The sequence below is a fragment of the Crotalus tigris genome, unplaced genomic scaffold (genome assembly GCF_016545835.1).
Source record: "Crotalus tigris isolate CLP2741 ecotype Arizona unplaced genomic scaffold, ASM1654583v1 scf7180000019068.10715455, whole genome shotgun sequence".
Classification (NCBI taxonomy): domain Eukaryota; kingdom Metazoa; phylum Chordata; class Lepidosauria; order Squamata; family Viperidae; genus Crotalus; species Crotalus tigris.
Window position 1 is genome coordinate 5,643,052 of NW_024097358.1, and position 14,073 is coordinate 5,657,124.

Below are 14,073 nucleotides of genomic sequence, written 5' to 3' on the forward strand. Positions count from 1 at the left end.
TGTGATTAATCACTATGCTTTAATTATGTTCAATTTGTAACAATGAAAATACATCCTGCATATCAGATATTTACATTACGATTCATAACAGTAGCAAAATTACAGTTATGAAGTAGCAACGAAAATAATTTTATGGTTGGGGGTCACCACAACATGAGGAACTGTATTAAAGGGTCGGGGCATTGGGAAGGTTGAGAACCACTGATTTAGATGAAATCTAACTATTCTAAGATGATTGTGTGTCAAATGTTCTATATGGCTGGTAATATTTAATCACTTGAATTATGACAAACCACATATTTTTGTTGCCAGTTTATGATGCTTTGGATAATAGGAATTTTAGTGCACAAAAATTTGGGACAAATGTGTTAGTTTTTCTAATGTTCAATGTAGCCTGTGTTGCAACAAATTTAATAAAGATGCCTCTTTGAATTTTTTTCAGATGGAAACAAAAAAAATTCAAATCAAAGTATGCAATGGGGATAAACCTTTGATTCATTTTTATTTGTTAACAAATTAATATGCAAGTTGAAATATTCCTACCAGTCAGAAAAAGATTAAAATTTATTAAAAAAACATATCTTAAGTTGTGCCAAGCCACTGTGCTACTTTACTTCCATTTATAATTCTAAAGAAATCAATGTCACTATGAAATCTTTAAAAATTCAGGTTAGTACACATATTTTTGCTTTCAAAGTTTTCTTAAGTGTTGATTGAATATGATTTCAGTTCTCTTGAGGTGATAATTTGAAACTGCGTGTTACGCATTATAAATTATGACATTTTGCTCCCCAGTTACACTGACAGGAATAGAAAAAAAGATTAGAACCAGATTTATTTATGAAACACAAACATTGAAGTTATGTAGGCTGGTATAGCATTGAACAGAAAAATCATACATTTTGGATTCTTTGGGGGAGAATGGAACTTTTTGCATAACTAGAATTGTACGTTATTCTGGAGCACAGGACTGCAGTAATCAAACCTAATGTATTCATAATAGGAGTGGAAGTTGGTGTATATTTTGACATTTGTGATGAAAGCTAGATTTTTAAAGAGAGACTTGAAATGTGGAATGCAGGTTTTTTTTCAAGGTATACTCTCTTCCATTTCACCTTGCCCTGTCAGTCCTGGTCTTCCATTTCCTCTCCCTTTTTTGTGGATATGATTCATTTTTTACTCTGTGATATTGATAGCAAAATAATCTGTTGGAAGTCTGTTATATTAAGTCCATTGTTATGTCCAGAATGCATGTAATGGACTCCAGGGGAAGAGTTTGTTATGAGTAAAATGTTAGTACATTTTTGTGGTTGCCTCGAATGAGCAACACCGGAGGTAGGTTCTTGGAGAGGATTTCTAACCAAGCCATGTAGAGGTAATCTGATACAATTCCTTTTCTTGCCACTGGTAGGCTCCTGTTGAATTGAAGAGGAGGAAGTATTAGTAATACTCAGTGCTAGTATATTAATCGTCTCCTAGACTAGGGTTACCAGATGGAAGCAATTCATACTGTAGGTGACTGTTCTTCAATTTACAATCTTGCCTCAAAGTCTCGGTAGGGACAACAAATTAAAAATGTGTAACTTACAGAATAATTAGATTAGCAGCTCGAGAGTGCTCCTGTAGGAGTTCATTCAAACGGACCTGACGGTAACTCTGTTTAAAATCAAAAGTTGATTACATTAGAAAATATTTTTTTTCTATCATCCTTAAACGTTTAAATATATTCCAGAAAGGCTTCTTTATGAGAAACTTTGAAATAAGATCGTGCCGTACAATTCTGCCTATCTTTGGATAAATCTGTTGACTGAAATATGACTTTTGCAAATTAAAGTATGTAATTTGCGAATTGGAAGCAAAATACTTAGCCTGGTTTGTTGGATAGTTATTTTCTGTTATTAAATCAATATGAATCCACACTTATCTTGCCTCATGAAATACTCATGGCTACAGAATATAATAACTATGCACATAAATTCATTTAAAGAAATTAAGAGTTGGAATGATTTTAAAATGTACGATTGGTCTTGTGCTCAGATCAGTGATCCTACTGAATCCTACTTTGATCCTCCTCTGGCAACTGTCCAGACAATGCTATCCTTAATGTTTAAAGAATATACAATGAAGCTTATGTGTCCTATGTACTGGTCCCATTCAGCTAACATACTGTATATCCCAAATTAACATACACTGTTGGAGTTAGAGCAGTGCAAAGAACAGGTTCAGTGTCTGCAATTGCTTTGATGTGGGATGACAGAAATTGTAGCAGAATTCAGTACTAGATTATATATCTCTTATATTAAGATGTTCTCCCCATCCATCTCCTAAAGATTGAGTCTAACAGGTGCTGGCCTAGAAACCAGGAGACTTTGAGTTTGAATGAGGAACAAAGACGACAGAAATTATTGTTGCTTAGTGGTTTTGACCTAAGGACCACATTGCTTAGTGGTGGAAATTCTGGTCCCAGTTAGGGTTGTTAAATGAGGACTACAGATTTTGGAAAGCATAGGCCAGTGGTGGTGAACCTATGGCATGTGTGCCAGAGGGGGCACTTGGAGCCCTCTCTGTGGGCATGCATGCCTCGGTCTTTGGCTATGTTTTTGCAGGAAAAAGCCATCTCTCAACCCCCTTCCTAACCAAAACAAGCCTGACACCAGAAACAGACTAACAGATGACCTGAGTGCTGCATATGTTGCTCTCAAATGTACAAAGTATAAGCCAAGGCTAGACAAATTATCAGCATGCATACAACAGCAAAAGTCACATTTAATTATTCAAAAGCATGCCAAATGCCAACTTTTACCTTTCAGTAAAAAGTTGTTTGTATAATTGAAAGCTTTGTTATTGTGTTTTTCTTTTAAGACAAAAGATATTAATATTTGAGTTGCTTTTTCTAAACTAAAACCTCAGTAGTCAGATTAAATTGCCGTGTTGGCACTTTGCGATAAATAAGGTGGGTTTTGGGTTGCAGTTTGGGCACTCAGTCTCTAAAAGGTTTGCCATCACTGGCATAGGCTAGTGGGCAATTAAAGATGGGTGGAGTTCACCTCCCAGAATGCTGGCTGGCGAATTTTGGGAGTTGAAATCTACCCATCCTAAACTGCCAGGATTGAGGAAACTGCTCTGAAGCAAAGTTTCTGCCAACTCAAAAGCTCTCTCCAAGTGAAGGACTGTCTTCTGTTAATAAAATGAATAATCTCGATGAAAGTTATTGCTTTAAAATGATCATGAGTAAAATTTGGGTAGAAAGAGCATGCAATATATATCATGGATATTATGGGGTTTTTTCCCCCCTGGTGATAATCAATATGCTCTGCTTTCTCTTTCAAATAGCCTCTTTATAGTGTCAAAGGTAACTAAAGGTATGGCTGATTACCTTTTCCTTGAATGCTTCCAGTTCTGCATCAGTGATTTTCCACGGTGCCTCTCTTTTTAATTTCTCAGCGGTTGTTAAATCTTTGCAGCTTTCATGAAGGCGATAGGGTTCAATCATCTCTTCAAAGAATTTCCAGCTGGAACAGAAATTATAAAGAGACTTCACAGCAGGACTCTTAACTCTTCATTTTACAGATATTCTTAAGATTGGACAAGATCTTGGCTGTAGAACGAGAGCTGAATTCAGTAAAAATCTTTAAACCGTATCAGGTTTTAAGCGTGGGCATTGCCATCGCAGTATAAGTTTGTCAGGTGTATGTTGTCACTGCTGTCAATTTATATTCCATATTGAATTGAATAAAAGTTATACATAATATTTCATTTCACAATGCTACTGAATATATTCATAGATGTGCACATGTGAAACAAGCCTTTTTTGGGGAAAAAGTCTGCTTGCATTATACCCTAATATTAGCTTTATTTTTATTACTGTTGATTAGAAGATTAAAACTGAGCTGGAAGTAAATGCCATTGAAGTTAAGTGAAATTATTTTATATAAAAACAAGGATGCCACACTATGTCTTTTCTTTGTGGTTATAGACTTAACAGGTATCTCTGGAAATTATGTTGAAATAAATTGGCTACATCTAGACAACTAATACCAAGCTCTTACAGACTTTCTAAATAATGGCGTTTAGAAGATTTGAATGCGATACCATAGATTTTAACTTGCATTCTACCTTGGTTCTGGTAAAGTGCACTTTCATAGCATATTTAACCCCTTAAAAGTCTCAGCAGTATAGCCAGGCTGGGTTCAAATATGTACTTACCCTTGCATTTGGGATAATAAACGACAATTCCAGAATTTATTTAATATTCATTAAACAAATTATAGCCTTTATAGCCACATGATTAGCCACAATTCAAGACAGAATAAACTATCTTTCAATTCATCCACCACACACAACACTATTTTTTGTGTGTGTGTATGTGTGTATACAAAAGAAATAAAATAAATTATAGTTATTTATTTAGTTAAGCATATTATCCTTTAAAATAAAGTGGATGTCAACGGCTGCCTGACATCTCCTGTTTCAAAAAAGCCCAGCTATTTCAATAATACTTTAAAAATACATTTTTCTTTGCCAGTTTGCTACCTTCTCTGCAGCCATAGAATGAACACCCATGATTTTGTTTGATCTTTTTTTTTCCTAAATGGAAAAATAAGACTTAATCAGCAGCAAGAGCAGGTTTTTACATATTCCATTTTTAGGTGTTCCCTTTAAAACAACTGCACTTCTTGGACAATTGTGCAGCTTACCTCTCTTTATTGGGTTTCATGTTGATGTCTCCAATTATATTAATGTCGGCAAATTTTATTCTAAACTTACTTAACAGCGAAGCCATCCTGAAAAATTAAAAAAGGGAAGCCATTTTAATTGCAGAATTCAGAAAGCTTGATAGTAAAACATAAGGGATTTAGTTCCAATCCTATTCAACGTGTAAGTTAAAGTAACGGAAGAAGGAAGCTTTAGAGTTCACAAGGTTAATACTATAGTTCTATTCTATTCCATTCTATTCCGAATTCCATTCCATTCCATTCCGAATTCTATTCTATTCTTTCTATTCCGAATTCTATTCGGTAAAATTCTATTGCAGTAAAAGAAAATTCTCAGGGTAAGGTTATGGATTTTCTTACATCAACTTTTCTTCTTCAAGACGAGTAACTTTTCCACCAGTAAAGATCCTTAGTTTGCAATCCTTCCACTTTTTCCGGAGTGTCAGAATATAGGGAATTAGGAGGATTAGCCCTGAGTGGGAAAAAAATAGATCATATTATGAATGCTCCAGTTGTGAATGCTCCAATACAGGAATTTTAAAGAAGAGATTGGACAACCAATTGTCTGAAATGGTATAGAGTTTCCTGCCTGAGCAGGGGGTTGGACTAGAGGACCTCCAAGGTCCCTTCCAACTTCTATTCTATTCCATTCTATTCTGAATTCTATTCTATCCTATCCTATCCTATCCTATTCTATTCCGAATTCTATTCTATTCTATTCCGAATTCTATTCTATTCTATTCTGAATTCTATTCTATTCTATTCCAAATTCTATTCTATTCCGAATTCTATTCTATTCTGAATTCTATTTTATTCTATTACAAATTCTATTCTATTCCGAATTCTATTCTATTCCGAATTCTATTCCATTCTATTCTATTCTATTCTATTCTATTCTATTCTATTCTATTCTATTCCATTCTATTCTATACATCAATGTAGCAAATTAGAACACTGTATAAGTAAGATAAATGTATTTTTTCACTAATATTGAAAGTAGAAGGTCGTTGACTTTAAAAAAGGTTTTTTTTAATTTAATTTTTGGTCACTTGTTTTGCAAATCTTATACAGGGTTATAGTCATGATCCTGGTACCTAAGGTGGTGGTGGTGGGTGGTGGTCTTTTGGGGTCTTACCTCCATCATCAAACAGCCACCACACATCGATGGAGCCCTTCCCTTGCTTTTTTTTAAACTGAAGACTAGCTTCCAGCAGCCGTTGATTGAATTCCCCAACGTGCACTGAAGAGATTGTGCTAATGCTGCAGCCTGAACCAAGAGAGACGAGCTCATAGTTAGCTTTAATAATCGTTTTAGACATTTTTGTTTTGGTTAGGCAAATGTTAAAAGCAAATGCTTGGGTTTTAAAATATCACTTAAAAGACGATGAGAACCAATAATCAAAAATCTGGAATCCATGAACATGTAATACATTACAAACACACAGCATTTGATAACTCGCCACCGTTGGTATTTTGTTCTGTTTGGGAGTTACCTCTTGATTTGGGTGCTAGGACTTGAAAAAAGGGGTGGAGAAAATAGTAAATCTTTCCTAAAAAGTTCTGTGTTTAAAGACTGCTCCATAATTGCAGGAACTGTTGAGAAACTATGCCTACTACCATGTGAAGAACATTAGCAAGAGAGATTTCAGCAGTTAGCAATGGGTCACTAGATTCACCCTGCAAAAGAATTTTCTGCACTATGAAAAGATAATATGGTGTTTCTTTTTTGATTATAGCAATTAGTTCCCAGTTTGCTTCTCTTTGAAAACGTCATTTTGTCAATGTGGCTAGCATTAAATTTGAAATTTGTATTTTTTGCTGAATTATTTCTTCTTTTTTTGATCAACAGTGGCAGTTTGGGTTTCCATAAATCTGCTTTTTAAGTTGCTTCTAGAATATTGTCTATTTTGTTACAATAGACTAATGTGACTTTGCACGGCAGTTTGTTCTCGAAGTAGCTTCTCGGGTAAAAAAAAAGCTTATAGGCCGGTCTTATGCACACACTATTTTTTAAGCTTATACCTTTTTGAGGCATTGTCTTTGAAAAGTTGAGCTTGGTGGTTCTTCTAAAGAATCTACGGATACCATAATTTTGTTCTTCAAAATCATTATCTTTAAGAGTTGCTTCTAGGGCTTGTCTCTCCTGCTCCATCTTCTTCAATTCCTCTGTTAACCAAAAGAAAGATTGATGGGGTGACTATTTAGGAATTGTCCAAGAAAAACACGGATAGAATTCAATTATGGTTCTATCTCTGAATCTGACATATCAGCTTCTCCATTTACTTTTTACCTGTCAATGATTGCCTCCTGTCAGATACCCTTAAATGAAGATGCTGCTTCAGCCTTTTTTGTTCTATAATAAATTCCTGCCTCAGAACATCCATAAATGCATTTTTACTTTGAAAACATGCATGCATCGGGCGTAAACATTTGATTTCTGCATTTTGTTTCATGGTATTTTGGAAACATTTTAGCGGAAATAGCAATTGTGTGGAAACACACAAAAAAGACAGCAGATGGCAGAAGAGGGTTATGTTTTTTTATGACAGCTATGATCACACAATACAAGTGACGTTCTGCTGTAAGAGTTTTCACCCGTTAGCAGAACTGCATTCTGTACCAACCGTAGTATAGCTGTGTTTTTCAAACTTGGCCACATTTAAGATATGTGGACCTCAACTCCCAGAATTCCCCTGCCACCCCTTTCCAGGAAGAAACTTCTCTGTGTTTAGAAATCGGTAGAATTATTAGAGGAATGTTTTTGTTCCCAGAAGGCATCACTTTCTTTTTTTTTTATTAAAAAATTTTATAAATTTTTACAAAAAGACAAAAAAAACAATACAATACAATACAAAAACAAAGCAAAACAAAACAAAACAACCCTTCCCCAACCCTCCCCCAAACCCCCACTCCCTCCCCCCCCCGGAGCTTCCCAGAGCAGAATGTAGGTTTAATTAAAAAAAGTTAAAAAAATTATATGAAAGAAAAAGAATATAACACTAAAATATATGTGTATATATAAAAATAAAAGTTATAAAAAAGCTAGATGATATTTTTTTATATAGGAATGGCCGGAAATTTTCCTAAGTCTTGACCTACCTTGAACCTGGAGGACTTGCGATATATCAAACCCTTGGCTTATTCGAACAATTATCACACCAAATTCAAAGTCGAACGCGTCGCTGGAACAAAGTTTACATTAAAAATTGTAAAAAACACATTGAATTACCTGCATTGCAATAGTAACAGTTACTGTAAAGCTCATTGTGCACGATAAATGAAAATAATTGGATTTCTATAATGAGACTTCCTTACTGGAGCAAGACTGCATCTCTTGGATCACTTACAACACTGAATAACATTCGCCTCTCCCTTTTCGTTGCCTGACTCCTGTCCAGTGGCAACTTTCCAATTTGCTCCATATTTACCTCTGACCAGACTTCATTTAAATACTGTATTTCAGAGCATCTTGATTTTGAGCCACGACTGCTAAGTAAATTTTAACTTGAATCACACTTATAATATGGCCTTAAAAATAATGTAGGCATATATTATGCATGTGTCTGCTTCAGAAAAGTTTGCAAGGAAGCCTGAAAAAGAAAAAACCTGGCCGCCTTAATGACTAGCAGCTAGGTTTTGTCTTTTCAAGAAATCTGAAATATTCCTAAATCATTTTCAAACTGCGCAAGCCTCTAGAACATACTGTAGTCTTTTCGTGCATACAAGCATTATCTTTATTTTGTTTTGTGAGCACAAGAAGCAATAGCAACCGTTTTTGTCTTGCCATGTCTGGAATTGCAAGTTCAAAAATAATTTAAGAAATCAGGCTTTTTTTTTTTTTTAAAAAAAAAAGAGAACTTGTTTAGGGATGCTTCTAGCTCCAGCAATATAATATACTTCCAAGTCCAAACTTACTGTATGGCACCTGTGTAATTTTCAACTTGTATTGCAGTGGCATGTCTCCAATCTTTTTTAAATCCAAGCACCAAAGTATTAGGTCTTATTCTTCCCAAACCAGAGGCCTGCCAGGTATAAAACACAGTGTTTAAAGCAAGGCATGTGCAAGATTTATCGAAAATTAGAAGTAATGCCAAAATATAATGGGAGTACACTAACGTTCTGGAGGGATTTAAGATTAAAATCTATCTGGCGGGTGTCCTTCATGCTTGTACCCAAGCAGCACATATGAAGATTAGTTCTAAATCATCTCAGCTACTGTATAAAATGATTTTTAAATTGCAGAAATGTAATTGACTATAGCAGCATCCATTTGCATTTCTTTGGATTCAAAAATCAAAGTTTGAAAACTAAAGAGCAACAGATTTGTCAGATTACCGGTTGTATGATTGCTTTTAACACAATCCGTGCCAGCATTTGCAGAGCCCTTTACAGAAAGCAAGGATGATGTTTATATGTTTAAAAAGCTATAACATTGGGCGAAGAAATTAAAAGACGCTTGCTCCTGGGAGGAAAGCTATGGCAAATCTAGACAGCATCCTAAAAAGCAGAGACATCACCCTGCCAACAAAAGTACGTATAGTCAAGGCCATGGTTTTCCCAGTTGCAATGTATGGCTGTGAAAGTTGGACCATAAGAAAGGCTGAGCGCCAAAGAATTGAGGCCTTTGAACTATGGTGCTGGGAGAAGACTCCTGCGAGTCCCTTGGACTGCAAGGCGTTCAAACCGGTCAGTTCTAGAAGAGATCAACCTCGACTGCTCTTTAGAAGGCCAGATCCTGAAGTTGAAACCAAATACTTTGGCCACCTAATGAGAAGGAAGGATTCACTAGAGAAGAGCCTAATGCTGGGAAAGATTGAGGGCAAGAGAAGAACGGGACGACAGAGAATGAGGTGGCTGGATGGAGTCACTGAAGCAATAGGTGTGAACTTAAATGGACTCCAGAAGATGGTAGAGGACAGGAAGGCCTGGAGGAACGTTGTCCATGGGGTCATGATGGGTCGGACACGACTTCGCAGCTAACAACAACAACGAAACATTGGGCAAGTGCTATATAATACCTTTCATAGGACAGCTACTACATTCAAGTCTGTCTCCTTTGACAGTAAACCTTTTTGAATACAATTGGAAATTATTATTTTTTTAGTACTTTAGATTTGTCTTCCCCCTGAAAATTGTGAGTGCTTTCTGATTAAAAGACAGCCTAGTCATTTTTTTTTAAAAATGAAAATATTCTCTTGTTTCAGAAGCATTAGTGCGCTCGCTCATTATATCTGATGGTGTAGCAATCAAATTAATACTCTGATCATAAACTCATTGTTTAATTTCACAGCAATTAGAACATCTGGTTGCTTGTGTGAGAACGAGCTTCTTTTCCCCTGTGTAATTCAGTGTTAGAAGATGAAGTGTTAATTTCACTATATTAAATCTATTTTGTGATCCAATATAAAATACTGGTAGGATTACATAAGTGTAGGTAATTGATTGAGTAGTCTGAGACATTTAAGTTCCTGTAAAGCAGGGGTTCTCAACCTTGACAACTTTAAGACTTGTGGACTTCAACTCCCAGAATTCCCATGCTGGCTGGAGAATTCCCGAAGTAAGAATCTACATATCTTCAAGTCATGATAGCTATGGAATTCTGGGAATTGAAGCCCACCCATCGTCAAGCTACCAAGGTGAGAAACATTAGGATGTGGAGTTGATTCATTTCCCCTCTATAAATCCATTGCCTCAAAGTAGAGTTATTCCCGAAGTCAGCTAAAATACAAAGAGCAGTGCCCCCAGGTCCGTCTGTAGGTCCGTCGATGCTTTCCAAAGGTAAACCTTCCTGAATAAACCGACATTCTTGGCTAGCAGAGACTGCTTTGAAGCCACCCTTCAAGCAGCTCACCTGAAGAAGACTTCTGACTCCATCTCTAAAGCTGTCGGCCGCCACTGCCGCATAAAAAGCTTTCCTTTTATTCTTCGCCAGCCAGGCCTGCTTCGTTGTCATGCCACTGTTCATCTCTGTAACGCACAGCTTGCGTGGGCCCTGTGTGACACGATCGTACATTAGAGAGGAGTCGGCATTATGCCCTACACAATAGCCTGATTTTGAGGGAGGGACTGAATCAACTCGGTGAGGGGCTGCGACGTGCGTCGAGGAAAAAAAATAGATTCCCACAAAAGATTTTTTTGGGTTTGTTTTTTTTTGCAGAGATTCACTTTTTTGCTGGTCCAAATCATTCGCTTTCCGTTCAGTCTGTGTTGAGACCCTTAAGTTTCGTGACGACTATAGAAAAAGGCCCATTTCAAAAATTCAGCTTTGGGAGAGTTTTAATTAACAGGGAAACCATGAAGGATTAACAGAGAAACTCAATGGTAGCTGGGCTCCAAGTATTCACAGTTATTTTCTTTAAAAAAAATAATGTTCGTACTTCATAGTATCTATGCGCGAAAGCCTCCCTAATCTGGGGTGTTTTGCATACAAGAATTCAGCAGCAGATGGGGGGAACCAAAGAAAAGGCATTCTCAGGAATTACATCTAAATTGTGGAGGGTATTTTTTTTCCCCGTCCTGCAGGAGACAATTTGCTATTCCCTTCAGTGATAACTGGCTACAAATTTCACCTGATGACATAGATTCATCCCCCTCCTGTTTTTTTTTTTTTCTGCTTTGCAATTGTTTTGTTTCAAATTCGATTAGCTTTGGAACTTCTTGGAGAGTTTTATTCTTGCTGGCTGCCCTAAATGTTTTCTCAACATTTAGAAGCGAAGAGGATATGTTTTATATAAACAAACATATGCCGACAAATCCCAGTTTTGACACAGGGGCTGTTTACAAGTCTGTTGGCCATGTAGTGGCAGTGCTTTCCAGTCTAGCTATGGAAAATGTGAATTTGAAGCCATTATGCAAAGGCTTCCTTTGTCGCCTTTTTTTAAAATTAAACCTGCAAGTCAGTCCTGAAAGGGCTAAGATATCCTGTAAATAATGGGCTTATTCAGGACTGGACTGCTGAAGCTTCATACAGGTAATTCTAGACCTAGTACCACAATTTCTGTAAGTAAGTAAGAGTAAGTAAGTAAGTTAAGTAAGACATTTGTTAAGTGAGCGTTGCCCCTCTTTACAACCTTCCTTCCTGGAGTTAAGTGAACCATTGCAGTTGTTAAAGTTAGTAATATGGTTAAGTGAATTTGCCTTCCCCATTGAGTTTGTCAAAAAGTCATAAAAAGGGAATTGCGTCAAACGGGACACGGCAACCGTCATAAACACGAACCGGTGGCCAAGCATCTGAATGTTGATCACGTGCCCATGGGGACGCTGCAACGGTCGTAAGTGTGGAAAAACGGCCGTAAGTCACTTTTTTCAGTGCCGCTGTCATTTTGAACGGTCACTAAATGGACTGTTGTAAGTCGAGAAAGGCCTCCATCAGCATCAGTTGAAGCACTGAACTCTTCTGTAGAGGATCTTAATGCTGAGTTTTTTGGCTGCTAGTCCTGGCCTTCAATTAGGGATAGTGGAATAAGGCATCCAAGCTGAAAGAGTATCGTTTTGAATTGGTATATTGCAGTGATGGCGAACCTTTTAGAGACCGAGTGCCCAAACTGCAACCCAAAACCCACTTATGCATTGTCGAGTGCCGGGCGGGTGTGGCCCATTGGGTGGGTGTGGCCCATTGGGTGGGCATGGCCCATTGGGTGGGCGTGGCTGCATGGTAACGCCAGACTGGGTGGAACTAAAAAGTTCAATCAATCAATTCCAACTTTGCAAGATCTTTTTTTTTCTCGTGAGAAGTTGAAATTGACTGATTGAACTTTTTTTTTTTTTTGCACATGGCAGCGGAGGCCTAAAGCGAAAAAGTTTTATAAAACCCAGCTGAAGGCCTAGGACTGGGGCGATGGCGCGCATGCCCACAGAGAGGGCTCTAAGTGCCGCCTCTGGCACCCCGTGCCATAGGTTCGCCACCACTGGTATATTGTATGCATCCGGTAGCTTGGCTGCATTTTTCCAAGGCTTAGAATAAACAGCACTCTCTACAGGAATTAAAAAATAAATAAGAACAGCTACTTAACCATAGTTTTTCCCAATGGCTACCAAAATTTAGATTCGTGCATCAGCTGAATATAAACTAAACCAAGGATTAATAGATATAAGCAAGAATCATTTAGAATCTTAATGGGAGTCGTATCGATAACCCACTCCGATTTTATCATTCTCTTATTTTCCCAGTTAAACTGCTCACAGTAGTTCATTATGCCAATTTTTATTAGTCAATAAAACTAAATGCTGTTGAAGATTTTAGAGAAGGAATACCTAAACCAACAGAGCATGTTATATAAAATATTTGCAGACATATAAAACTAGAAACCAATAAGTAAAAAAAAAATGGAAACCTTTCTGCCCAAAGCTTTTATAGACTGGAATAAAATACCCACTGGAATAAGGAGTAAAACTTAGCATTATAAATTAATGGGGCAAAAACAAAAAAAAAAAAATCCCTTTATTGGATTGTGCTGTTTTTATTATTTGGAAGAGTCACTTATAAAAATAAGTTTATTTTATATAAGTAGTCTTCAACTTTGCTAAGCAAGACATTGTCAAGTGTTAAGGGACAGAAGGTCACAAAAGAGGAATTGCTTGACCCCAGGATGCTGCAAGCATCATAAATAATGCCAATTGGCAAGTTTCCAAATTTTGATCATGTGACTGTGGGGATCTTGCAACGGTCATAAGTGTGAAAAATGGTTATAACTCACTTTTTTCAGTGCCACTGTAATTTCAGTTACTTAACAAATAGAAATAGCAATAGTACTTAAGACTTATATACCGCTTCACTTTGCTTTACAGCCCTCTCTAAGTGAGTTACAGAGTCCGCATTTTGCCCCCCAACAATCTGGGTCCTCATTTTACTGACATTGGAAGGCTGAGTCAACCTTGAGCTGGTCAGGATCGAACTGCTGGCAGTTGGCAGAGTTATGGAAGGAAGGAAGGAAGGAAGGAAGGAAGGAAGGAAGGAAGGAAGGAAAATAGCAATAGCACAAGTCTTAGACTTATATACCGCTTCACAGTTGTCTACAGCCCTCTCCAAGCAGTTTTACAGAGTCAGCCTCTTGCCCCCAACAATCTGAGTCCTCATTTTATTGACCTTGGAAGGATGGAAGGCTGAGTCAACCTTGAGCCAAGTCAGGATCAAACTTCCTACCAAAGAAGATCTGTCTGTGACTTAGCTTTCTGTGTAGAAAACCTGCAGTTTCCAGTTGTGAACCACGTACAGATATGTATGGGCCAAACTTACCATGAACACTTCACAGCAGATGCAAAGACCGTTGTCCTTCGTGAATGAATGAGTGATGTCTAACAAAGCCGGCCTTGTCATAGGTCCTCCTGTCAAAACGATGCATTGAGGCCTGCAAAAGAT

The 14,073-nt window shown here is 37.2% G+C and overlaps 1 protein-coding gene across 5 annotated transcripts in view; it reads right to left on the bottom strand.

Annotated features, from left to right (window-relative positions):
* Window positions 1-90: 90 nt before the first annotated feature.
* Window positions 91-14,073, bottom strand: part of SLC12A1 (solute carrier family 12 member 1) — a 40,588-nt gene continuing 26,605 nt past the window's right edge. For 4 of the 5 annotated variants that reach the window (XM_039359229.1, XM_039359228.1, XM_039359232.1 and 1 more), the window contains 11 exons: window positions 13,951-14,062; window positions 10,567-10,707; window positions 8,631-8,737; window positions 7,815-7,897; window positions 6,738-6,881; window positions 5,851-5,982; window positions 5,076-5,187; window positions 4,698-4,784; window positions 3,377-3,512; window positions 1,589-1,656; window positions 91-1,415 (listed from right to left, as the gene is read on the bottom strand). In XM_039359229.1, the coding sequence (XP_039215163.1) occupies window positions 1,280-1,415; window positions 1,589-1,656; window positions 3,377-3,512; window positions 4,698-4,784; window positions 5,076-5,187; window positions 5,851-5,982; window positions 6,738-6,881; window positions 7,815-7,897; window positions 8,631-8,737; window positions 10,567-10,707; window positions 13,951-14,062 (1,258 nt within the window). In that variant the 3' untranslated portion in view covers window positions 91-1,279. The remainder of the gene's footprint in view (window positions 1,416-1,588; window positions 1,657-3,376; window positions 3,513-4,697; window positions 4,785-5,075; window positions 5,188-5,850; window positions 5,983-6,737; window positions 6,882-7,814; window positions 7,898-8,630; window positions 8,738-10,566; window positions 10,708-13,950; window positions 14,063-14,073) is intronic. The other variant, XM_039359230.1, reaches the window with a different exon arrangement.